Below are 24471 nucleotides of genomic sequence, written 5' to 3'. Positions count from 1 at the left end.
TTTATGTAGTAGTGGGCACCCATCAACCAAGTCGCCTCGATGGGTAGTGCGGTCATCACCTTCGCTAGGCCGGCCATCTTCTTTGCCGCCAAGCTGGCCATCTATCTTCGCCAGGTCCTCCTGCTTGCTCTTTCCCTTTCTCTCAATACAGAAGAAGTGTGGGGAAAGGCGGAAGGCGACGGCGCCACCCTCCTATTTTATACAGGAGGCAGGAGGCCAGGACTGTCTAACCACACCATGTTTTGCTGAATTGGAGTTGATATATACTCCCTCCATAATAGAAAGAATGTCATCCTAAGTTTAAACTAAGCTAAATTTTTCTTAAATTTGACTAGATTTGCAAAAAATGTTATCAATAGTTTTTATCTCAAATAAGTTAGTTTATTATTAAAAAGTTATATTTTTATGATTCATCTATTGATACATATTACGTGTTATAACTATTAGTATTTTAACTTTTTTCTTTATATATTTAGTTAAACTTGAGATTATTTAACTCTAAAAAAGCCTCCGTGAATTAGAGTGAGCAGTCCAGAGGATTTTTGTCTAACCTTGGTGCAAGTGTTAGACCAGTCTTTGAAAAGCCAAGCAGCCACCCAATGGCTTCTGTTTCGGACTTTGTGCGCTGGGGACCCATGCATCCTTTGGGTGATTCCATGAAGACATGCGTCTGGTCTGGTTCATTCTTTGCTTGGGGGTCGTCGTTGCAGAAGAACAAATAAAAGAATAAAGATGGATTGTTGCTCTCTGCTAAATTGGCCCAAAATGCCGGCAATCCATCCAGCTTGCGAATCTCCAGATAAAAAGAAAAGGCATGTGTGTTATTCGTTGCTTCTTGTAAGCTGCTGGGGTTGGCCGGAAAGGATCTATCCATCTATAAATAATATAGCTGCTGCAAGCTTGCAGCCATCATGCGCGCGCATCCACACACACCCATCTGATCGAGGCGGCGTTGTGCTAGCTAGGGCGAGCACTTGGCTGCTTAGCAAAGAGAGACGTACTTTCGTTCGTCATTCATCCAGTATTCAATCCACACAGAAACTATATATACAAGTAAAACTAAAGGACAAATAAATACACATAATCATGGCGGAGACGGCGATCGCGGCGGTGCTGTCCAAGTTCGGCGAGCTGGCGGTGAGCGAGGCCAAGATCCTGCTGGAGGTGGGCGACAACATGACGCTGCTCCGTGATCGTCTGGAGTGGCTGCAGGCCTTCATCCGCGACGCCGACCGGAAGCGCCGTGCCGGCACCGACCAGCTGACTCGCGTGTGGGTGCGCCAGACGCGCGACGTCGCGTTCAAAGCCGAGGACACGCTCGATGAATTCATTTATCAGGTTAGCTCATTGTTGCCCCTGGCTTGCTTGTGTTATTGTGTGTACGCTCAACCAAAGTTAGTCTACATATGCGAATTTAAATTCTACACTAACTTTATTATATAAAATTCGCAAGCCAGTAAATTAAATGCAATTTCGCCAGCTTACATGTCAGAATCGAGGACAAGTGGGTGTCTGTGAGTCAATTGTTAGATTTATAAGGACTTCTTCAATGACAACTTACAAATAGCTAGCTAGATGAGGTTTAGTAATAAAAAAGAAGACTGTAGTGGAGATTTATATGATGTGTGAGAGAGTTGTTTTGGAAGATCATGCTAAACTAGCTATTTAGGAGTCGCTATCTATTTGATTTCTCTCCTTGATATAGCCAATTAGCTATAATATTTAAGAACCATTGGGAACGCCCTAATGGCATTGTACTACTCCCGCAAACCTGCATTCATGGAGGGATTTTGCGCTAGTGGTGGTATTCAGCAGTGATAGCCCTGGCGTTCACTGCCGACTGCACACACGGCGACAGTGATGCCCATTTTTCAAAGAAAAATGAGAGAGAGAAAAAACACCCGCGCCACTCACGTCTAGCATACGCTAGGGTCCCATGCCACACCTACGCTGGGGTGTGATGAGGAGAGGATGAGAGAGGAGAGAAGGCTTAGAGGGAGGAGCAGACCAGGATCTAGGGAGGAGGAGAGGAAATAAAGCCAGGAGGGGAAGGAAAAGGGCGCATACGTGAACGTGAGAGAGAGTTAATCATGTTAAAAAGAAATTCTAGGTCTGAGAGGAAATCAGTATTGGATGTGTTACTGTCTGGTTTTGTTAAACAATTGGCAGTGACAATTATCTGCTACACTTTCGGTTGGTTTTAAAGTCCGATAATGACAGGCTTTTGCCTTGTGAACCGGCAATATTTTAAATTGTGTAGCAATACATGATGGGCCGACGGAGCTGTGTGTTGTTATAGTGACTGCGTGTGTTATTATATTATATAGTGATGTTAGTAACTTTGTGCAAGGTTTTTCTACTTGAATAACTGCAGGTTGACCTGAAAAGCCAGGGTTATCGATGCTGGAAGAAAGTGTGGCGCAAATATTTGACTGGTTTCTGCACCCAAATTCTCAGCCGACATGCGTTGTCTGCCCGGATCAAAAGTATCAATACGAGGCTTGCAAAAATCTCAGAAAACCAAAAGGAGTACAACATCGGGCATACACCATTAGCGCCAGTGACGTCTTCCACTACAGCCACTTCAGCATGGTACGCGACTCACTCCTTGACCAGCCAGCCCTTTAATTATATTTTCAGTTATCATTGATGTTTTTTTTTCTTTCTAACAGCATGTACAATGCGCTAATTAGAGGGGGTGATGATTAGCCAAAAAAATCGTTTTCCACCTTAGGTCTTGTTTGGACTTGTCGGATTCATCACAATCCACATCTGTTGGAGTGGATTGGGGTGTAATTTAATTCAAGTTCCACTTCAATCCACCACAATTACATATGGATTGATGCGAATCCGACTACATCCAAACAATGTAAATCCGACTACATCCAAACAATGTCTTACCTTTAATATAATACACGCATGACGTATTGATGCTTAGAAGATGAATAAGATGCTTAAGATTGCACCGGTTGTTTAATATGTGCTAGCAATGTCACGCTGAACCTACTTGCACTATACTTAATGATTGACATGACAACATTTTCTCTTTTAAAATATTTGTGTCTAAGCAGCATAACTTGCATTATGCGTGTCATCATAGGACACTCGTTATATGAGTTGCCTCTTACTTCTTCTTTTTGTTTATTTATATATTCTACACCTGGCCACACTTTCTGTAGAGAACATGACTAGACCACCCGATCGAGCAAGCATGCCCACACGGATTGACCTCGACAGTCCGCCGGAAAAAACCTGAACCGGAGCCTTAACCGGTCCGGTCCAGATAAAAGTTCGGGCATGCAACCCACATGGGTGCGGGGGAGAAAATAAAGGAGAAAACCAAACAGGAGCGCGTTGCGTGGGACTTGAACCCGCACCCCTGTTGTCTATCACTTGTGTTTGAGAGATATATTTAGTTACATTTAAACCAGATAAATCGGTGGTTCAATGGTTTGAACCAATCAAACCGTGAATCTAGAGGTTGACCGGTTCAATCTCCAGTCCAATCCTAATAACTATGGTTGGAACTGGTTTACTGATAGGTCTAGTCGGACTGGGTTCTGATTCGGTTCTGACCGGATGAAAATGGGTTTGGTTGGCACTACATGTTGTTGTGTCTGGTTTAAATTGGGTTTTGACTAGTTCAAACTAGGTTTGGTTGAAACTCTTTGCTGCTAGGTTCGGTTCTAACTAGGTTTGGACTGGTTCTGGATAGATTTGGTTTGCTACTGGGTTTGGTTATAACTTGGTTCAGACTGATTGAAACTAGGTCTAGTTGGAATAAGTTGTTGTTAGGTCTAGTTTAAACTAAGGTCTAAGTGGTTCAAAATGGGTCGGGTCAAGTTTACCTGATTTACTACTATGTCAGATTCTATCTAGGTTCTGACTGGGTAAACCAGTGGTGGATTCAGGATTCAAAACCTACGGGGCTAGGTGGCCCCATAGCTTGTACCTGGATCCACCACTGGATGAAACTGGATCTGGTTGGAACTAGTCACTACTGGGTTTGGTTCCAACTAGGTCCTAACAGGTTCAAACTAGGTTGTGACTGGTTCAAACTGGGTTTGGTTGAAACCAGCTGCTACTAGGTCTAATTCCAACTATGGTGTTCTGCCTGAGAAAAGTGGGTATGGTTAAAACTGGTTGCTAATGCTCTGGTTTCAACTGGGTTCTGACTAGTTAAAATTGGGTTCTAAATGGTTCAAACTGGGCCTGGTTGGAGCTGGGTTCTAACTAATTCAAAGAGTTGTGACCGGTTCAAACTAGGTTCTGACATATTCGAGCTAGGTCTGGTTCGAACTGGGTTCTAATTGGTTCAAATTACATTTTAATTGGTTCCAAGTGGGTTCTTACTGGTTCAAACTGGGTCTAATTGAAACTGGTTGTTGATGGTCTGGTTCCAACTGGGTTCAAAACAGATTTGTCGGGTGCCATAAAACGGGGTCCCCTAAGCGAAAACCGAAAAAACCGCCTAGACCCTATCAAAATCAAAGCCAAGAGACAACTATTGGTTAAACCCTGGCCACATCCGAGGCCACCTACTCTCCGCCTCGCTAGAGGCCTCGCGCGAGAGGCCTCGGACGGCCTACCGATTTTCCATCCCGATCGAGGCCTTGCGCGAAAGGCCTTGGCCGGGGAACCGATTCTCCGTCTCGCCCGAGGCCCTATGCGTACAGCCTCGGACAAGACACCGATTCTCTGTCTCGCCCGAGATTATGCGCGTACAGCCTCAGACGAGCCACCGATTCTCCGCCTCGCTCGGGGCCTCGCACGAGAGGCCTCGGACGGCCTGACGATTCTCCGTCTCGCTCGAGGCCTCGCGCGTAAAGTCTCGGGCGAGGCCACCGATCCTCCGTCTCGCTCGAGGCCGGCTCAGCAACAGCCCCGTTGCCTCCGCCTCGACCGATTCCCCCAATAGAGCGTCGCATCCAATTAATGCGGCCAACCATTCCCGCAACATCAGCCGGACGACGGCTCGACACATCAGAGCGGCCGACGAGACGGGAAGTCGCATCAACATCGTGTCGTCCGGGACAGGACAGAGTAGGGGTTACCGGCCGCTGTGCTCGGCACTGTGCCCACGACCGACGCCCGCGCTGCACTGTGCTACCTAATCCCCGATCTAGGAACAACGCGGCGTGGGAGGTCAGGTCCGGGTCACTATAGCCTCGGAATCAGTGTACAGGACCAACTGCTCCCTCCAAGCCTCGGCAACCCACATCAGGGTCTCGGCAACCTCGGGATTCGCGTCCGCCAAGCCCCTACGGTGGCTCGGCCTCGGCACCGGCTGAGCCTCGGCTCCTCACGCGGCCAACACACAGCGACCAGCACGCCGTCCGCCATGCCCTGCGCCAAGCCATCACTGGAGCCCCCACATCGCGCAGGATCAGGCGTGACCAGTGTGTCGCTCCAGTGCATCAAGGACAAAGACCGCTCCGTCGACCATGCCGCCATAGTGACAAGCTACATGGCTCGGACATGTCGCCTCTGTTTGCACGACCCCATGTATCACCCTTATCCCCCCTTCAACTATAGAAGGGAGGGACCGGGGCCGCTTAGAGGGGACACAGACACACGAGCTCACAAGTCCACGAACTCACGCATAGCGCTCTGTAATTCATCCTTCCTCGCTGTCTGAGATCAACATCTCAAGCAATTTACATCGTTCCACGTAGAGACCTGGGACTAGTTCCCTCTCTCGTCTTGCTTGTAACCCCCTACTATGAGCACCTCGATGCAAGGAATACGATCGATCTCTCAGACTGGACGTAGGGCACCCATTGCCTGAACCAGTATAAACCTTGTGTCTCTTTGCATCACCATTCGGGATTAGGGGCACGCAGTACAAATTTACTAGTTGGTTGAGGGCTCGTCGGTCCAAAACACCGACAGTTGGCGCGCCAGGTAGGGGTTCTACTGCGTGTCATCCTCGTCATCCCGACAAGTTCCGGATGGCAGACCCCGTGCGACCATTGCGTCTCGGCACGATAATCTAGTTCGGGAGCCTAGAGTTCATGTCTCTAGGACATGAGTACGATATGGTACTCCTCTCACCCAGAGTCCCACTGACCGTCGACGACGTCACGCCCCAGCAGCCTAGGCACAGGCGGCGCACTGGCCGCCGCTCTCATCATGCTCGCCAGGCACGGCACGGGCGAGACCACCTCGGCACCACGCAAGCTCAGGGCGACGCACCGCGCTCCACCGGTATCCCACGCCCAGCTGTTGGCACAAGGTCCCTGGTTGGGGACCTGTCTAGCCAGAGCCTGGACAGGGGAAAGACACCGGTGGCGTGCGACGACGCCCCGTCATCAAGCTCTGCCCCACCACCTCCTAAGGAGTCGGCTTCGGCGGAGCAAAGCCTGGCGATGGCACCATCCCCGTACCCCATTGGGTTGCGAAATGCTGCCGCCGCCTACGCTTCCGCTCACGCGGAGCCCTCAGGACGCCACCAGCGCTTCGCCCTCGACTTCGACACCACGACTTCGACCCACACCCACACCGATTCCTCGAAGGAGGACGAGGCATGGACCGGAGTGGACTTCTCTGGACTCCGCGACCCTGAAGCCATGCGCCGCTTCCTGGCTGCAAGTGACTACTGTTTTGGCTACTTCGACTCTGACGATGAGGGCACCTATGACCCCACTCGCGAGTGCTTTCACGTCGGACTCGGGATGCCGAGCACAGGCGATGAGGACGAAGGGGCCGTCAACCGTCCCCCGTTTCACCAGGGGGCAGCCGACGCCACACCTCCACGCGTTGTCCCACAGGCGGCGCGGAACGAGAACCTTGCCCCCAGACAGCTTCAACGCCTGAACCTGGAGCAGCTCCGTGAGCTCTAGGCCAAGGTCGAACAAGACCGACTCCTTCTGCAGCAGCTCCGAGACACTCTCGAGCAAGAGCAGCGGGGTCGCAGTGAGGTCGGAGCAGCCCGGTGGAGGGCCCGCGATGTCCACCACCGCATCAACGACGACGAAGGAGGTGAGCAATCCCCAATCTTTAATCGCGCTAGCCAGAATGTCGTAGCTGCGGCGATGCTAGTCCGAACGATGCTCGAGCCCTCTACCACGGAGGGGCGACGGGTCCGCAACGAGCTCCGGGATCTCGAGACCGCCGCGGTGCAGCAAGCCAAGAGTTCCGCCTCCCGACGGCGCGGAGGCGTCTCGGAGCTTCCCACGGCATCGCTTCGGCGGGATAGAGGAGCCTCGGTTCACCCTGAGCCTGCTCGGGCACCAACCACCAACAGGGCCCCATCGGGGCACGACCGCCTCGGCGGTCGACGCGAGGCGCAAGGCGACCACGAGGTGGTCAGCAGGCGACGGCGCCACGACAACGAGGGGGCCACTCGAGGATACCGCCCACACCGAGGTGGCCGCTACGACAGTGGGGAGGACCGCAGTCCTTCACCTGAGCCACCTGGCCCTCGAGTCTTCAGCAGAGCCATCCGCAGCGTTCATTTCCCGGCGTGGTTTCGACAACCAGCCAATCTCATGAACTACAGCAGCGAGACCAATCCGGAACTTTGGCTGGCCGATTACCGCCTGGCTTGTCAGCTAGGCGGCGCGGATGATGACCTGCTCATCATCCGCAACCTCCCGTTGTTCCTGTCAGACTCGACGTGAGCCTGGCTCGAACACCTCCCTCCCTTGTAGATCCACGACTGGCGCGACTTGGTCAAGGTCTTCGTCGGGAATTTCCAGGGCACATACGTGCGCCCCAGGAACTCCTGGGACCTTAAAAGTTGCCGCCAGAAGCCGGGCGAGTCTCTTCGAGACTTCATCCGGCGCTTCTCCAAGCAGTGCACCAAGTTGCCAAGCGTCGGTGACTCGGAAATCGTCCAGGCCTTCCTCTCCGGCACCACATGCCGAGACCTGGTCCGGGAGTTGGGCCGTAACATATCGACCTTGGCTGCCGCGCTCCTCGACGTCGCCACCAACTTCGCCTCGGGTGAAGAGGCTATCGGCACCATCTTCCCCGACAACGATGCCAAGGGGAAGCGGAGGGACGAGGCCCCCGAGGCCTCGGCTCCCCACCTCCCCAAGAAAAAGAAAAAGGGTCGCCAGGGGAAGCAGGAGGTCCTCGAGGCCGGTCTGGTTGCGACCACAGATCGCAAGAATCCCCGAGGCCCCAGAAGCCCCGGGCTCTTCGACGACATGCTGAAGAAGCCCTGCCCATACCACCAGGGCCCGGTGAAGCACGCCCTCGAGGAGTGCACCATGCTCCGGCGTTACTACGCCAAGCTCGGACTCCCCGACGACGATGCCAAGAAGAGGGGCGCCGGCGACAGGGACGGCGACAAGGACGACGGGTTCCCCGAGGTACACAACGCCTTCATGATTTTTGGCGAACCCTCAGCGTGCCTCACGGTGCGCCAACGAAAGAGGGCACGACGGGAGGTCTTCTCGGTGAAGGTGGCCGCTCCCCGGTACCTCAGCTAGTCTCAGGAGGCGATCACCTTTGATCGGGATGACCACCCCGATCATGTCCCAAACCCCGGGTAGTACCCGCTCGTTGTCGACCCCATCATCGGCAACACCCGGCTCACCAAGGTATTGATGGACGGAGGCAGTGGCCTCAACATCCTCTACGCCAACACTCTGGAGCTCCTTGAGCTCAACCAGTCATAGCTTTGAGGTGACACCGCACCTTTCCACGGCATCGTGCCGGGGAAGCGAACGTGACCCCACGGGCGCATCGACCTGCCCGTCTGCTTCGGCACTCCCTCCAACTACCGCAAGGAAGTCCTCACCTTTGAGGTGGTTGGATTCAAGGGAAAGTACCATGCCATCCTAGCACGGACTGGCGGGTCCCGTTCCTTGATTGCCTCGTTCGAGGAGAGCTCCCTGCAGACAGGACCAAAGCCAAACAGCTCGCGCAGCGAGCCAAAGCTTATGTCCTCAGCGACGGCGAGTTGTACAGGCGAAGCCCATCTGGCGTCCTCCAACGGTGCATCACCACCGAGGCAGGTCAAGCCCTACTTTGGGACTTGCACGCAGGAGCCTGTGGGCACCATGCGGCGCCTCGGACGCGCGTCGGAAATGCCTTCCGTCAAGGGTTCTACTGGCCGACGGCGGTTGCTGACGCCACCAAACTAGTACGCTCCTACGAGGGATGCCAGTACTACGCGCGGCAAACGCACCTCCTGGCCCAAGCCCTCTAAACCATCACCATTACATGGTCATTCGCCGTGTGGGGGTTGGATATGGTTGGGCCCTGCAGAAGGCCCCCGGGCGCTACACCCATCTGTTGGTGGCGATAGATAAGTTCTCCAAGTGGATCGAGGCTCGTCCGATCAATCAAATCAAGTCCGAGCAAGCGGTGCTATTCTTTACTGACATCATCCACAGGTTCGGGGTTCCGAACACCATCATCACTCACAACAGGACGCAATTCACCGGTCGCAAGTTCCTGACGTTCTGCGACGACCACCACATCCGTGTGGCCTAGTCGACCGTAGGACACCCTAGGACGAATGGCCAAGTGGAACGTGCCAACGGCATGATCCTACAAGGCCTCAAGCCGAGAATATACAACCGGTTGAAGAAATTTGGCAAGAAATGGCTTGCCGAACTCCCGTCAGTCATCTAGAGCCTGAGGAACACTCCGAGCCGAGCCACGAGGTTCACACCGTTCTTCCTGGTCTATGGAGCCGAGGCCGTCCTCCCACTGACTTGGAATACGGTTCCCCGAGGCTACAAGCTTACAACGAGCAGACCAACCGCACCGCCCACGAAGACGCCCTCGACCAACTGGAGGAAGCCCGAGACGTTGCGCTGCTACATTCAGCCAAGTACCAGCAAGCCCTACGACGCTATCAAGCCCGGCGCATTCGAAGCCGAGACCTGAAAGTAGGAGACTTGGTGCTGAGGCTGAGGCAGAGCAACAAGGGCCGCCACAAGCTGACACCGCCATGAGAAGGACCATACATCGTCGCCCAAGTACTGAAGCCCGGGACCTACAAGCTAGCCAACGAGAAGGGCGAAATCCTCACCAACGCTTGGAACATAGAACAGCTACGTCGCTTTTACCCTTAAAATTCCAAGCGTTGTATACGTTGTTTTCTCGAAATACAATTAAGAAACGTTCTTTAGTTGTTCTAAATTTTCGAGAAACCCGCCGAGGCCATCACAGGCCTCGGCATCACGATAACACCATAAGGGAGGCTCAGCCCTGCCTCTGCAGAGGTGCCCATTGCGGGGCTCGAACAGGACACGGCTCTGCCTCTGCAAAACCGAGCCTCCCTCGGGGGCTAGAAGGGGGGGACTCCCCCCCAAGTCCCACGCACCATTTTTTAATCGTTTTTCGAAAAATTCCTACACCAAACTCTCTAGTGTGCTCTGACAAATCGACTGTGAAAAACCTAAGGACTAAAAGGCTGTCTCAAAGCCAAAAGGCCGGCTGAGTCGCGAGACGGCCTACGCCTCTGGGCTACGGCACTCCCTCACCACCTTTTGCCTGAGGGGCAGCTTAGGTTCCGAGGAAGTTTTTTGCAAGAGATTTATTCAGAGACGGGACAGAGGGTAGAGGCTCGGAAACACAATAAAAAACGATTAAGAAGCACGATTACTTTAAAAAGGCCTCGACGGCCACCAGTGTTATGATAGGGGAACATAATCCCTAATCTATTTACATGGCCTCTTGGGCCCAGGTCAAGGCTCAGGGTCTCCAGTATTGGCAGATGGCGTGGGAGGGACCACCTCCTCTTCGAACAGCTTGGCCAGCGCCGTGCCAGGGCCCTCCGCCGCCTCCATCAGCTTCGCGACCTCCTCGTCGACCTCCCCGTCATCATCGGGAAGGACATAGCCATCGCTGATGGCCTAAAGGTCGACGCCGATGTAGTGAGAGGCGATGACGACCAGGGCACGCTTAACGCCCGTGTGCAGCGCCCCTCGGAGTCGTTCACGCACTTGGCCGCTCAACGCAATCAGGCGGCTCTCGAGGGAGCTGCCTGACTGGACCCCCTCGACCTCCAGGGCCTCGCAGGCAGTACGAGCGGCACTCTTCAGCGCGTCGTGCTTCCCGATCTTGGTCTCGAGCACCGCCTGCACTACGACAGAGGCCTCGTCTGCCCGAGTGATCTCCTTCTCCAACTCTGCGCCAAAAGAAAAGGAATGGGGTTGAGCGCAAAGGAAAACAAGCCAAATAGGGGCGGAAGCCTACGGGACTCACCCTCGGCCTTCTCCTCCCAGCATCGGGCCTCGACCCGAGAGGCCTCGGCTTTCTCCTTCCAGCGCTGGGCCTCAACCCGAGAAGCCTTGGCCTTCTCCTTCAGGCGCTGGACCTCGACCCGGGAAGCCTCGGCCGCCCTAGAAGCCTCTTCGTCCAGCTTTGCATCACACCAAGGAGTTAGGGACCGAGCACAAGAAAAACAAATAAAACAAGGGGAATAAGACTCACCCTCGGCCTTCCCCCTCCAGACCACAGCCTCGGTCCGAGAAGCCTCAGCCACCTTGAGGGCCTCGTCCAGGGCACCTTTCGTCAGCTGGTGCGCACCCTGCTCCGCCCCTAGCTGTCCGGCAAGGGCCTTGACAGAGGTCGTGGCTTCTCCAGCCTGGGACCTACAGGCGTCCCGATCACTGGCCACGCGGGTCAGCTCCTCCAACTCCTTGACCTGCGCCGCCAAGGGGCGACCTGCTCCTGAGCCGCCGCCGCAGCAGCCTTCATATCGACGCCGCGTAAGCGGAGGTCCTCCACCTCCGTGCTCCGTGCCGACAGAAGCTCGTTGGCACGAGCGAGCAGGTCCTTCTGCCGCTGGAGCTGGTCCCAGACGTCCCTCTCCCGCCGGAGAAAGACTGACTTCCCAAGAGACCGGGTCTCGAGCTCCTAGGTAAGCAGAACAGAGGTCATTCACTACAAGAAAACTCGAAAAAAGATGACACCACATGAGAAAAGAAGGCGCGAACCTAGGCGACCCCGGGCAGATCGTCGGCCACCACGGACAGCGTCGTCCGCAGTGACCGCTCCGCCAGCTGGCGGTATTGCTCGAAGGTGTCCCAGCGCCCGCCCTCGGCCGCGTCCTCGAGGGCGAACAGAGGCTCCCCCTCAGGGTCGTTTCGGCTCTGCCACAGGACACGCGGGTGATCCCACCCGCGGGGCTCGGGTCGTACCCGCACGAGGGCCGAGCTTCCCTCGCCCGGGGTCGGAGCCGGCTGTTCCACGGTGCCGGCCACCTCGGCGTCGACCACCACCTGCACCCGGGAAGTATCGTCGGAGGAGATTGGATGGACCTCCGCCTCCCGGGCGCTCTCCCGCAACAGTGGCAGGCTATGGACCAGGGGCGCCACCGAGGCCTCCGCTGCCTTCATCTCTGCTTCCTGGGCCGACGGCTTCGCCGCGATCACGTCGGCCTCGGTGGTCCCAGGGGCTCCGGCCTCTACCATCGTGGCCTCGGTGGTCCCGAGGGCTCCGGCCTCCGCCATCGTGGCCTTGGTGGTCCCGGGGGCTCTAGCCTCCGCCATCGTGGCCTCGATGGTCCCGGGGGCTCCGGCCCCCGCCGCTGCGACCTCGGCCTCGAAGGCCCGGGGGGCCTCCACCTTGGTGGCCTCAGCAACTGAGGGCGCCTCAGCCCCATCTAACTCACGAGCCTCGGCCTCGCGGGGTGGAGGTGCTCCCTCCCCCGTTTGTGTCGGGGTCGCCTCGGCAGCCCCTCCTTGGGCGACCAGCTCCTTCGGGTCAGCCCTCGCCGACGCCGCGCCACGTTTCATGGCGGCCTGCGCCTCCGCCACCCAGTGGGCGATGGAGCCGGGGCTCACCTTGAGCGCCTTAAGGGGCGCCAAGGTGGGCACCTCCGTAGGTCGCTTCCGGCTGAAGACAAAATACTCACGGGGTCAGCATACGACCGAAGTACGAACGGAAAACGCTGCAACTCTGCCGAAAACACGATTACCTCGAGTGGGGCTGCAACCGCTTCGGCACGACGACCCTCCTCTGCGAAGGCGGTGCGGCGGCAGAGGCACGGCCTTCATATCCGTCGGCGCCGGCCGGTCCTCGACAGAACCCGGCGCCCCCTCAACCCCCTGTGGGGGCACTTGCGTCGCCCCCACCGCCGCCTGCTCCGCCTCAGCCGTCGAGCCCACCGGGCTGACGGCTCACTTCCCTAACGCCCGCGCCTCGGGCGTGTCGGCCTCGGCCCTAGGGCGAGCGATTCCTAGCCCTGGGGCGTTCTCAGCTCCTCCTGGGAGCGCCGGGCTGCTCGTCGACACCCCGGGCGCTGTCTCTCCAACGTCGGGGAGATGGTCCAGGGGACCTCGCCCCACCTCGCTCTCGTCACCTCCGCCCGAAGAACCCTCCGACAGCGACGACGACGGAGACGCCTCCACCGGGAGACCGTCCTGCCTCTGCCACCGACGGCGCTTCTCCAGTTCCTCGCGCGCGAGGATCTTCCTCGTGCGCTTCGCCACCTTGGCGTCCTTCCGCTTCTTCTGCGCCTCGGCGTGCGCCCGGTTAACCGCCCGTCGCCTCACGTCCTCAGGAACGGGCGGCGGGGAGGCTCGCACGTCCCTCATCCCCTATAGGAACGGCGACCACGGGTAAGGAAACAGGAAAACGGTGGGGAACGGAGAGGCCTCGGGGGCCACAGCAGCGTGTGACTTACCAAAGAAAGGTACCCCCACGATGGGCGCATCGCGATAGGGGCCAGACCACCGCTCCTCAGCTTCCCATCCACCGTCTCCCTCACCCGACGTAGAATCTCCTCGTCGGGGAGGGCGGACGTGGACATCCGGATGCCTTCGATCGGCTCATCCGGTCTCATCTCGAATAGGCGCCGCCGCCGAGCCATCAGCGGCAGCACCCTCCGACGGTGGAAGGCCGCCACGACCACAGCCGCCGTAAGGCCATGGCCGCGCAGCCTCTCCAGTCCCTCCAGGAGCGGCTGCAGCTTGGGCTGATCCTCCTTTAGGACGCCATACCTCCACTTCTCCGGACAGCTCTCTACGATCCGCCCAGTGTAAGGGGAAAGCCCGCCGTCGTCGTTGCGGAGGTAGAACCAGCTGGTGTACCAACGACGATTGGTCGAGGTGAGCTGGGCCGGGATGTAAAGGTGTTGCCGATCCTGGCGCACTTGGAGAGTGCAGCCACCGGCCCTCACCGCCCTCCTCGCGCCCACCGTGCCTGTCGGCTTGGTGGAATGCCCCACCCGAAAGAGGTGGAGCCACAACTCCCAGTGGGGAGCAATCCCCAGGTACCCCTCGCAGACAGCGACGAAGATGGCCGCCTACGCGATGGAGTTGGGGTTAAAGTTGTGGAGCTCCACGCCGTAGTAGTGCGAGAGCGCCCGCATGAATCTATCCGCCGGTAAGTCGAGGCCGCGCTCGTGAAAGGACACGAAGCTCATGACGTAGCCGTCGCGTGGCCTAGGCTTCGGCTCGCCCGACGGAGTGATCCACTCCGGCCTGTTGGGGTCGGTAACCGGGCGAAGAAGTCCGCCGTCGACGAGCGACTGAAGCGTCTCCACGGTGACATCGGACTGACCCTAAGAATCCGCCTCAACTACAACGGCGCCGGCCATGGGTGCGACGAAGAATACGACTACGACGGTGAGCCTCTCTCGCTCTCTCTACCTCGCCTCTCTATCCTTCTCCCCGACGCTCTCTGTTCTAGCAACAGCTCAAGGGAGGCAAGGGCAAATGCAAGCAAGGTAAGGAGGGGAGGGGCAGGGCTCATTGCGTATTTATGCAGGAAGAAGGTGAAACGGGCGGGCGACGAAATCGGGAAAGTTTCCCCCAGATCCGGCATAGTTAATCCAGATCCGATTTTACCACCCACGTATCCACCTTTCCCTCATTAATCGCGTGAACAGTTATGTTCCATCCGTTGACACAACGTCGCGTCCAACCGCTGTAGCGGCAGGCACCGTTCCGCCTCCCCGAGAAAATCGCCTCAAAAGGCGTGCCTGCTGTTGTCGAGCCGATGGGGCGAGGGAATATCCCCCACCCCATTCCTTTCAGACAAAGGAACTGGGCGTCGAGCCCGCTACGGTCCAGGGGTTCGAAGGCTGGGCCCCCGAGGGTTTCGACAGCCGCCCTAGGGCAACAGAGTCAGAGACGACTACGGACGAGCCCATACAGGGCCGAGACCCAAGCAAGCGAAACGCTTGGGACACTCTAAGTCATGTCCGAGATCGGTAGGGAGGTCTCCAAATGGGATCCCACCATAGAGAGGCACCGAGCCACCAGGGGCCAGCGAATGGCCCCGGCACCCACTAGAGAAACCCTCTGGTACTCTTGGAGTGCGTCTTTAGACCACTAGTCGACCCCTAGCGAACGAGGCACGGGCCTCCACTCGGACTTACCCAATAACAGCTCAACGAAAGTGCCACCGCTCGCGCCCATCGAGGGTAGCCTAGCATATTCCACCCCTCCTTCCGAACGAAAAGGAAGCGCAAGGGTCGTACAAAAAGCCAGGGGAACCCCTGACGGCCCTCTCGCTCCGTGCAGAGGCTAAGGGGCTCTTCCTGCAACCTTGCCGAGACCCAGCAACCCAGGCTCGCACTCGAGGGGACTCGGCAAAACAACCCCTCCGTCCGAACGAAAAGGACACGCGAGGGTCAAACAAAAAGCCAGGGGAACTCCCGACGGCCCTCTCGCTCCGTGTAGAGGCTAGGGGGGCTCTTCCTGCAGATATGCCGAGACCCGCGACCCAGGCTCGCACCCAAGGGGGGCTCGGTAAACAAACCCTCACACGCAAGGAGCGTACAAAAAGCCAGGAGAACTCCTGAACGCCCTCTCGCTCCATGCAGAGGCCCGGGGGCTCTTCCTGCAACTTTGTCGAGACCCAGCGACCCAGGCTCGCACTCGAGGGGGCTCGACAAACAACCCCTCCGTCCGAACGAAAAGGATGTGTAAGGGTCGAACAAAAAAGCCAGGGGGACCCCTGACCGCCCTCTCGCTCCGTGTGGAGGCTCGGGGGCTCCCCCTGCACCCAAGACGAAGACAAACGACCCAAGCTCGCACTTGAAGACTCGAAAAAACGCGATGAAAGGGCATCAAGCCCGTTACGGTCCAGGGGTTCGAAGGCTGGGCCCCCGAGGGTTTCGACAGCCACCCTAGGGCAACAGAGTCAGGGACGACAATGGGCGAGCCCGCGCATGGCTAAGGCCCGGGCAAACGATCGCTCGGGGCATCCTAAGTCGTGTCTGAGACCGGCAGGGAGGTCTCCGAATGGGATCCCACCGTAGGGAGGCATCGAGCCACCGGGGCCCAGCGAACAGCCCCGACACCCACTAGAGAAACCCTCTAATATTCTTGGAGTGCGTCTCTGGACCGCTAGCCGACCCCTAGCGAACGGGGCACGGGCCTCCACTCAGACTTACCCGATAACAGCTCACCGAGGGTGTCACTGCTCGCGCCCACCGAGGGTAGCATGGCACCCTCCACCCCTCCTTCCGAACGAAAAGGATGCGTGAGAGTCGTAGAAAAAGCCAGGGGAACCTTTGACGGCCCTCTTGCTCCGCGTAGAGGCTAGGGGGCTCTCCCTGCAAACTTACCGAGGCTCAGCGACCCGAACTCGCACTCATGGGCTCGGCAAACGCAATAAAACCCCACGCACGACGTGAGAAAAGCCCCTAGAGGAATAAAATCCCCTCCTCCAGGGCCTCGGGGGATACACCCGGTGGGTGCGCTCGCGCGCACCCACCGAGGCCTCGAGCACGAAACACCATCCTGCCAGGAGCTGCCACGAGCCAAGTCTCATCAAAACCTTAGGAAGAGCACTCGCGCTCTCCCTGAGGCTCGGGGGCTACTGTCGGGTGCCATAAAACGGGGCCCCCTAAGCGAAAACCGAAAAAACCGCTTAGACCCTGTCAAAATCAAAGCCAAGGGACAACTATTGGCTAAACCCTAGCCACGTCCGAGGCCACCTACTCTCCGCCTCACTAGAGGCCTCGCGCGAGAGGCCTCGGACGGCCTACCGATTTTCCGTCCCGATCGAGGCCTCGCGCGAAAGGCCTCGGCCGGGGAACCGATTCTCCGTCTCGCCCAAGGCCCTGTGCGTACAGCCTCGGACGAGACACCGATTCTCCGTCTCGCCCGAGATTATGCGCGTACAGCCTCGGACGAGCCACCGATTCTCCGCCTCGCTCGGGGCCTCGCATGAGAGGCCTCGGACGGCCTAACGATTCTCCGTCTCGCTCGAGGCCTCGCGCGTAAAGTCTCGGGCGAGGCCACCGATCCTCGGTCTCGCTCGAGGCCGGCTCGGCATCATGAGAAGGGCTTAGAAAAAAGATAAATATTACAAATTCTCACAATAATAAGAAGCATTGGCCTTCAATCTGGCAGGCTCTGGTCACCGTCACCACTAACAACGATTAGATCTATTCTATTTTATAAAAATTAGGTCACTAGCTTCCCCCTAAACACAAGACCTAATTGCACCTCATTTTAACATCTCTCTAATAAAACTGATCTTGAAAAAAATCGTTAATCTTATTGATCTCAAATTTTGTGAGAATAAACTAGATAATATCATGGAACGAGCGCAACTGAAATCGCGTCAATCAGGGGTCTAAAACTTGAGATAATAAAATAACAAGCACGCTTCGTAAGATGGATGATGAGAATATATCGAACCATAAATTCATGATTAAGCAAAATCTATAATAGATTAATCAACAAAGATCACTAGCTTGATGCCCTAGCACGATTCTAGATGGACAAAATAATTCTACGCTTGAGAACAAGAAAACAATCTAAAATTAAAAGCTAGGCATATAAAACGATGACTAAAGAGAGAACACGATGAACGAGATTACCAACACATCAGTTATTAAATCGTCTCACAAGCATCCTTGCAAGGATCTTCAATAGCAAATAGAAAAACAACGATCCCAACAAGAGGTGACTTTGAGAAGCATAAGAAGATGCTACCTTCCAGCCTGCTTCTTCTACTTTCCAGCGCTACATAATGTCTATTGTTCGAGTCTGCTTGTAGGGATTGCGTGCCTCACATGATCGTGGTAGCAGTGGTAGTAGTCATAGTCGTGATGGTAGTCCTAGTTAAATGATGCTAGATACTTCTACTTCAACCTGCAACCATAGACGGTTTGGTTAGATAAGACAATACATGGTGGTTGTAGCCATAGTATAGTAGTAGTCATAGTCATATTTTAAATTGCTAATCTAAATGAGTACATTCCCACACACATGGTTTAATTTGTACAATCAAAGAAATTAGCAGTTGCAGAGTCAGAAGAAAATATTGAGAATTGGCACTAAGAAACGATAAATATTTCTGCTACTAGATGTTGGAGTGCACAGCTTACATGCTGGTGTGCAAATCAATTGGAAGGAAATTAGCTCCAAAAAAGTAACTAGGATTTCATCTCAGATCAGGCCAAAAGAAACCATGGATGCAAATTTATGACCATGCTATTAAACTAATCTAGAATGGTCGGATGCCTCTGATTTGTGCTCAGGAACCTGGACTAAATGTCGCTCACTGCAGTTTCTGCATGCAAGGCAGGTGAGACTTGAGAGGATGACCAACTAGATGAGGATGCATCCAGCGATGTAGTAGACTATCGATCTGCTGTGCATCAAAACGGATTGGATTAGAATAAATTCTACTCACAACACTCCATCTGCTACCCCAGTGACGGGAGGGGCGACGCGGTCAGATCCGCTTTGGAGGGGCTCGCCGGCGCCGCCACAAGTGGGGGAGAGGACGCCGTCACCGCTGCTTCCAGGCCCCTCCACGCGGGAGTGGCGCCGCCAGGATGTCCACGCGGGCGCAGCGCAAACCGCCGGCGGGGGAGCATCAACGTGGTGCGAGTCGCACGGCCACCGGACGACGAGGGGAAGGGGCCGCGACGCCGTCGGTGGTAGTGAGAGTCGATGTCGCGGCCGGATCCGCCGAGAAAGGGGCGCCGCCGATGTAGAGCCGAAGATGTCGCAGCCGGGAGGTGCGAGGGCGCCGTCGTCGTAGCTGAATCCGGCCAGGGGACCGCTGTCGTGGTCGGGAGGGCAGCGGACGTCGCGACCGGATCCACCAAGGGGCCACTGAGGGCGCCGCTGCCGAGTGAAGAGGAGGCGCTGCCGGTCGCGGAGGGGGTGGCCGCACGCCGCCGATCGGGGAGGGCGTGGCCGGAGGGTGCTACCACCGCGGGGGAACAGGCCGGGGCCGCGGCCGCCGCCGCTCGGTGGAGGAGCCGGGGCCGGGGCTACCGCCGCTCGGGAAGAGAGCCGCGGTCGACTGCCTCCGTGAGATCCAGATTTGAGGAGACGAGAGAGAGAGAGAGAGGAGTGAGAAAGGTACGAGTAAAATAAAACAAAATTAGATTTGGGTTCGGGTTTTTTTTTCTTATATACACGGTGAAAACAGACGGACAACACGTTCGTTTTTTTATCACATAAATCAGCTAGTAGTATTTCTTCATGAACCAGTAAGGAAACGAACCAACCAACCGAACAGGCTGCGAGTGTGTAGTTTTATGGTTGTGGATTTTTCTTTGCTGGTCGGAGTTGGGCGGAGCTCCGCCGACGCCCTAAATATTGTTTAGCGCCTAGGGTGTTCCATAGCAAATATATATATATATATATATATATATATATATATATATATATATATATATATATATATAGTTTATCGATTATGAAAAAGTGTTCTCTTAACAAACACATGTCAGTGACCAAGAAAAATCTATTTAAATTATAAAACTCTAAGATATTGTATTTTTTTAATTTTAGATAAGTTCAAACATTTTGGCCAAAATATTTTTACATGTCAATATTGGTAGTTTAGTTGTAAGCACTCATTTTTTATAAAACAATACTACTACACATAGAGGAAATTTAACATCTTGAATGGCGTGATGCAGGTTGAAATGACCATTTATGCCATTATAGTAACTAAGAATGGAGTCTAGGTCCTAGTATATTTTTAATAAAATATAAAAGAAAAAATTTGAATAAAAGATACAATAAACATAAGATTTTGAACTTAATATGTGGTTTAAAAATTTGATAAGTAATAAAATTGAAATGTAAAGCAAAAATATCTATTTATGATAAAAAGGGATATAACAAGAGCTTGTAAAATTTTAGTTACGGTTTCAACTAAATATATATTAAAAACTCACGGAGGTGCAATGCTAAAATGAAAATTCATATCAGATAATTGATAAGTTTATCACAACCAGATAGATATTATAAAGTATATATAGTTATCTTGTGAGGAAACGAATATAGATAGTAAAGATAATCAGTTTTGATCAGTTGCATGTACTAAATTTGTCCACTATATGGTATACTCCATAGCCGGTCATAGAATAACTTATAATATCACTATAACAATTGTACTAATTTATAAGACTACTATAACTCCTACTAAGTGATTTAGTATAATATTATGGTAAATATCATCATGAGTTATAGTAACAAACGTAGCATAAATATATATTCACTTTATCGTAAATTAGTATAAACATTATCGTAAACCCCCTCTTTTTTTGATAGTACAATCCACTTTGTGACCATAAGGAGTAAAAAAAAAATTGGATTGAGAAAGTAATTTGGTTCGAAATCATGATTTTCTCCATCATGACTCAGTTTCATTTTAAGCACAAAAAGAATCAAGTAGTATTATTTACTTTCCAATAGTAAATATAATCACAAAAGGAAGTCTAGGATAAAAGGAAATTCGTTAATATTTGTACACATAGATTCATCACATGCTTTTGCGAATACAAATTCATCAACATTTAGGTTGTGATCTGATCATCGTGTAGATCACACATTCGTTTGGATCACAGGCTCACAGCAACCAAGAATATTTACCAAAATATACAACTAATTAATCGACCCTACATATTCGAGAGAAAAAAAAACTAATCTACACAAAGCGCATGACCATGCCGCCGGTGAGAGAGGAGCGTAGTGCACGCTGTCGTAGGTTTGAACAGTGCCTTTATAATTTTGTAGAGTTGGAGATATGTTATTGGTATCTCACTAACATGTGGGGCTCACACGAGTCAATAACATATGGGACAGGATGACATATCTCCAATTTAGCAAAATTATGATGGGAGTTCAAATTTTCCCTTATAAAGGTAAAATAATGAGCAAAGGAGGGGATCTACTGCAATGTGGAGGGAAGGGAAGTAGGGAACGCCACCTCTCCCATAGTTGGACAGATCCACGGTCGTAGCGTCATGGTGACAAGGATGATGCTACACCACCAATGGCGCGCGGAGAGAAAATGGGGAAATAATGGGAGAAACATGGTTTGGGTTTATTTAATTTATTATATACGATACGACGAATTCTGAAGGTTAGTTTTTATACTCCCGTGAAGTCTGAGTTTTATAGGATTATCATATTGTACTACTGCGATTGTGGTCCTGCGGATAGCGGATAAGTTCGGAAGCACTCTTTAGTCATCGTGATTTTGCATTTGTGGGAGGTATTCCGCTCACAACACGCACGTACACTCACCCCTATGAACACATGTACATATAAAACCCTACTCCTATGAGCATCTCCGAATAAATCACCACAAGCGCCTCACTGTTAGTGGGGACGTTGACTACCACTAAAAGCATATCACCGTTAAATCCTGAAATAAATCTAGAAAAATATGAGCACTCGTGCCAAATCGAGGACTTAACCCGGGTGGGTAGGTTCCACCACAAGAAACCCAATCAGTTCGCTCGTGGGAGGTATTTTACCGTAGCGCAAGTGGATAGATGTTCGTTCCTTGGGTGCGTGGAATAGTTATTTAGAGCACTGGTTGTAAAGATATATGTGTGTGTGTTTATATACGTGTGTATTTATGTACTAACAAATACTAATAGATTTCACTAACAAATACTAATAATAAATTAACAGGCCAGATGATGCTGTGGGTTTTGATGGCGATGCGATGAAACTACGGCAATTGCTGCTTCGTGAAGATCACCAGAGGCAAATGTTCATCTCCATACTTGGGGAGAGTGGTGTCGGGAAGAGGACCCTTGTAGAGATGATCTTCCAAGAAGTGGATTCTATGTTCGACGCTGCCTTTTGGGTCGTGGTGCCAGCGGATTCCACCGTGGATTTTGTCCTCGAAAGGATCTACAAAATGGGACTAGAAAAACTCAATGTGCAGCCAAAGGAAGAAGGCATTAATGACATCAGTGAACGGGTCCGACGCCTCCTGGCAGGGAAGAGGTATCTGGTGGTGCTCTGTGACATACCCTCCAAAACCATGCTCAGCTGCGTGAGGGCAAGCCTGCCTGATGACAATAATGGAAGCCGGGTGCTGCTCGTATTGGACACTGAGTACGAAGAAGTTGCATGGCATGCTAATTCCATGAACAACCAAGAGGGTTTCAACGGGATCCACATGTTGAGCCGTTTGGATGAAAAAGGAAGCGGACAGTTGTTCCGTTCGAGGGCCTTCAGGAGAGAAATAGTATGTAATGATGGATCAAAGGAAGACAGCATGATGATGACCAACAACATGGTCAAAATTGTGTATGATATAACTGGGGGTTACCCTCTGGCTATTGTGGTTCTGGCTGGACTACTCCGATTCAAGGAGAGGCCCGGACAGTGGGAAGCAGTGCTACAACAGCTCAGGCCTGGACCAAGGATGGAAGAAGCACTACTAGTACAAGGCGGCGACGGTGAAGGCAACAAGCAGATAACTGAAGAAGTTGTACAATCCACAAGTCATGCTAACCTTGTGTCCGCAAGAACAACAGCGATTGAGAGGGTCTTCTGGGCAAGCTTTGAAGACCTTCCCAACGACCTCAAGTCATGCTTCCTCTACATTGCTGCTGTCCCAAAGAATACCGTCTGTCCTGCCAATGAAACCGTGCTGGCGTGGATAGCCGAGGGATTCATCAAGCCACAGAAGGGCAAGACTATGGAGGAGCTGGGTCATAACTACCTCAAGGAGCTGGTCTTGCGGTGCCTTGTTCAGATTCATAAGACGAATGCCGCTGGTGGTATTAAGAAGGTCAGGGTTCACCCAAGGCTCCATGGGTTCCTGCAGTCAGAGGCTCATGAGGCTGGCTTCATGGAGGTTCACGACATGCATCATGTCTTTGTTCCACCGTCGGTGCGCCGCCTCTCTTTCATGAGTTTGGGCGGCAGATATATCCCATTCACCAACAAGTTTCCTAAGTTGCGTTCTTTCATATGCTGGGTTGACAAGGAGCAACAACATCAGAGCAACGACAGCCAAGACACGAACAGCAAGAAGCATGGGCATGATCTCAAGTTTCTGTGTGGGTCCAAGTTCCTTCGCGTAATCCTAGTACATGGACTAATGATTGAGAAGCTGCCAAATAAGATCGGTGAAATGATCCACTTGCGTTACTTAGGTGTTGAGTGCAAGGACCTCAAGGAGCTCCCGTCCAGCATTAAGAGGCTGCTCAACCTGCAGACACTGAACATACAGAAAACTCAAGTGGAGATGATTGACCCAGGCTTCTGGAAGATAAGGACACTCCGGCATGTGCTTGCAGAGAAGCTCACCCTTCCAGAAACCATCGAGGAGGAACTGGGCGAGCTGCAGACTCTATCTGGCGTAAAGCCTGCCCAAGGAGGAGAATGGAAGGGACAGAAATGTGCACTGCACAGGATGCCCAATCTCCGGACACTGAAGCTGCATGGAATCGCACATGAAAAACATGGGCCGGCACTGAAGAGTGCTCTCACGAAGATGCATCTCCTTGCTGACTTGAGTCTGCAAGGTGACGTGATTCCTTCAAGCGTCTTCACAGCACCGAGCCTTCGATTCCTTCAGACGGTAGAGCTGGATGGCAATGTGGAATGGCCTGAGGACGGGTGGGATGGTAGCAAGGTCCGACCAAACCTCGTTTATTTCAATCCAAGAAGAAATACAAATGAGATGCCCCAGCACATCCGGGAGGAATTCGATAAGATTATTCCTAAACATAAAGCTGGCTTACATGAGATTCCTATCAATACACAAGAAGTCCAAGTGATACTAGTCGAAGACTAAGCAGCGCCATGGGTGAAGGAATTAAAGGTGCAACACGTATGTTTCGGTTTCGTGGTTTTTATATCTGCATCAGATCCATATTTCTTCCGTTTGTGAAAAAATAATATATTTTATCGTGTTTTCATGAATTTATTTGATATGTATCTCTATCTGTTTATGATTTATCCATATTATATTATACTACCGTGTGTTGTTGTAACCGTGAACCATTTGTACGCTCGCATTCGCATATATATTTTTAATAAAAGGGTGCATTAGCATTCATCAGCGTCTGTCATGTTATTAATTTTCCACTACTTGTTCAAGTGTGGTTTCTTTTCCACGACGAGGGCGACATCCGCGCACACAGCCTCTTGTTAGCGTAACAGAATTGGGGATCGAGATGAGAGACTGACATGGGGAAGGAAGGAGTAAGCAAAGCAAGTGGGATAGGAAGGACGGATTTGATTTCGTAGTTCAGGTTCAGGTTCATTACATGCCCCTCGACTCGGGCGATCTCTCCTCATTTATACACCGGCGATGCCG

The 24471-nt window shown here is 53.1% G+C and overlaps 1 protein-coding gene and 1 long non-coding RNA gene across 2 annotated transcripts; one reads left to right on the top strand and one right to left on the bottom strand.

The window, feature by feature from the left end:
- The first annotated feature begins 953 nt into the window (after positions 1–953).
- LOC136469282 (putative disease resistance protein At1g50180) lies at positions 954–23946 on the top strand. Its single transcript, XM_066467534.1, has 3 exons — positions 954–1338; positions 2375–2592; positions 21822–23946. The coding sequence occupies exons 1-3, from the start codon at positions 1087–1089 to the stop codon at positions 23944–23946; spliced, it is 2595 nt and encodes an 864-aa protein (XP_066323631.1). The 5' UTR covers positions 954–1086.
- LOC136472420 (uncharacterized) lies at positions 17721–19243 on the bottom strand. Its single transcript, XR_010762339.1, has 2 exons — positions 18568–19243; positions 17721–18023 (listed from the first exon to the last, which is right to left on the bottom strand). It is a non-coding gene; the product is annotated as an uncharacterized lncRNA (long non-coding RNA).
- Positions 23947–24471: the final 525 nt, after the last annotated feature.

The sequence above is a fragment of the Miscanthus floridulus genome, chromosome 8 (genome assembly GCF_019320115.1).
Source record: "Miscanthus floridulus cultivar M001 chromosome 8, ASM1932011v1, whole genome shotgun sequence".
Classification (NCBI taxonomy): Eukaryota; Viridiplantae; Streptophyta; class Magnoliopsida; order Poales; family Poaceae; genus Miscanthus; species Miscanthus floridulus.
This window is presented reverse-complemented; position numbering and strand designations above follow the sequence as displayed.

Bases quoted from the DNA above. Each gene is read 5' to 3' on its own strand.
- LOC136469282 (XM_066467534.1), top strand. From the start codon at position 1,087: ATGGCGGAGACGGCGATCGCGGCGGTGCTGTCCAAGTTCGGCGAGCTG. The intron at 1,339-2,374 runs GTTAGCTCATTG...GAATAACTGCAG, and splicing joins TCGATGAATTCATTTATCAG to GTTGACCTGAAAAGCCAGGG. The intron at 2,593-21,821 runs GTACGCGACTCA...ATAAATTAACAG, and splicing joins ACTACAGCCACTTCAGCATG to GCCAGATGATGCTGTGGGTT.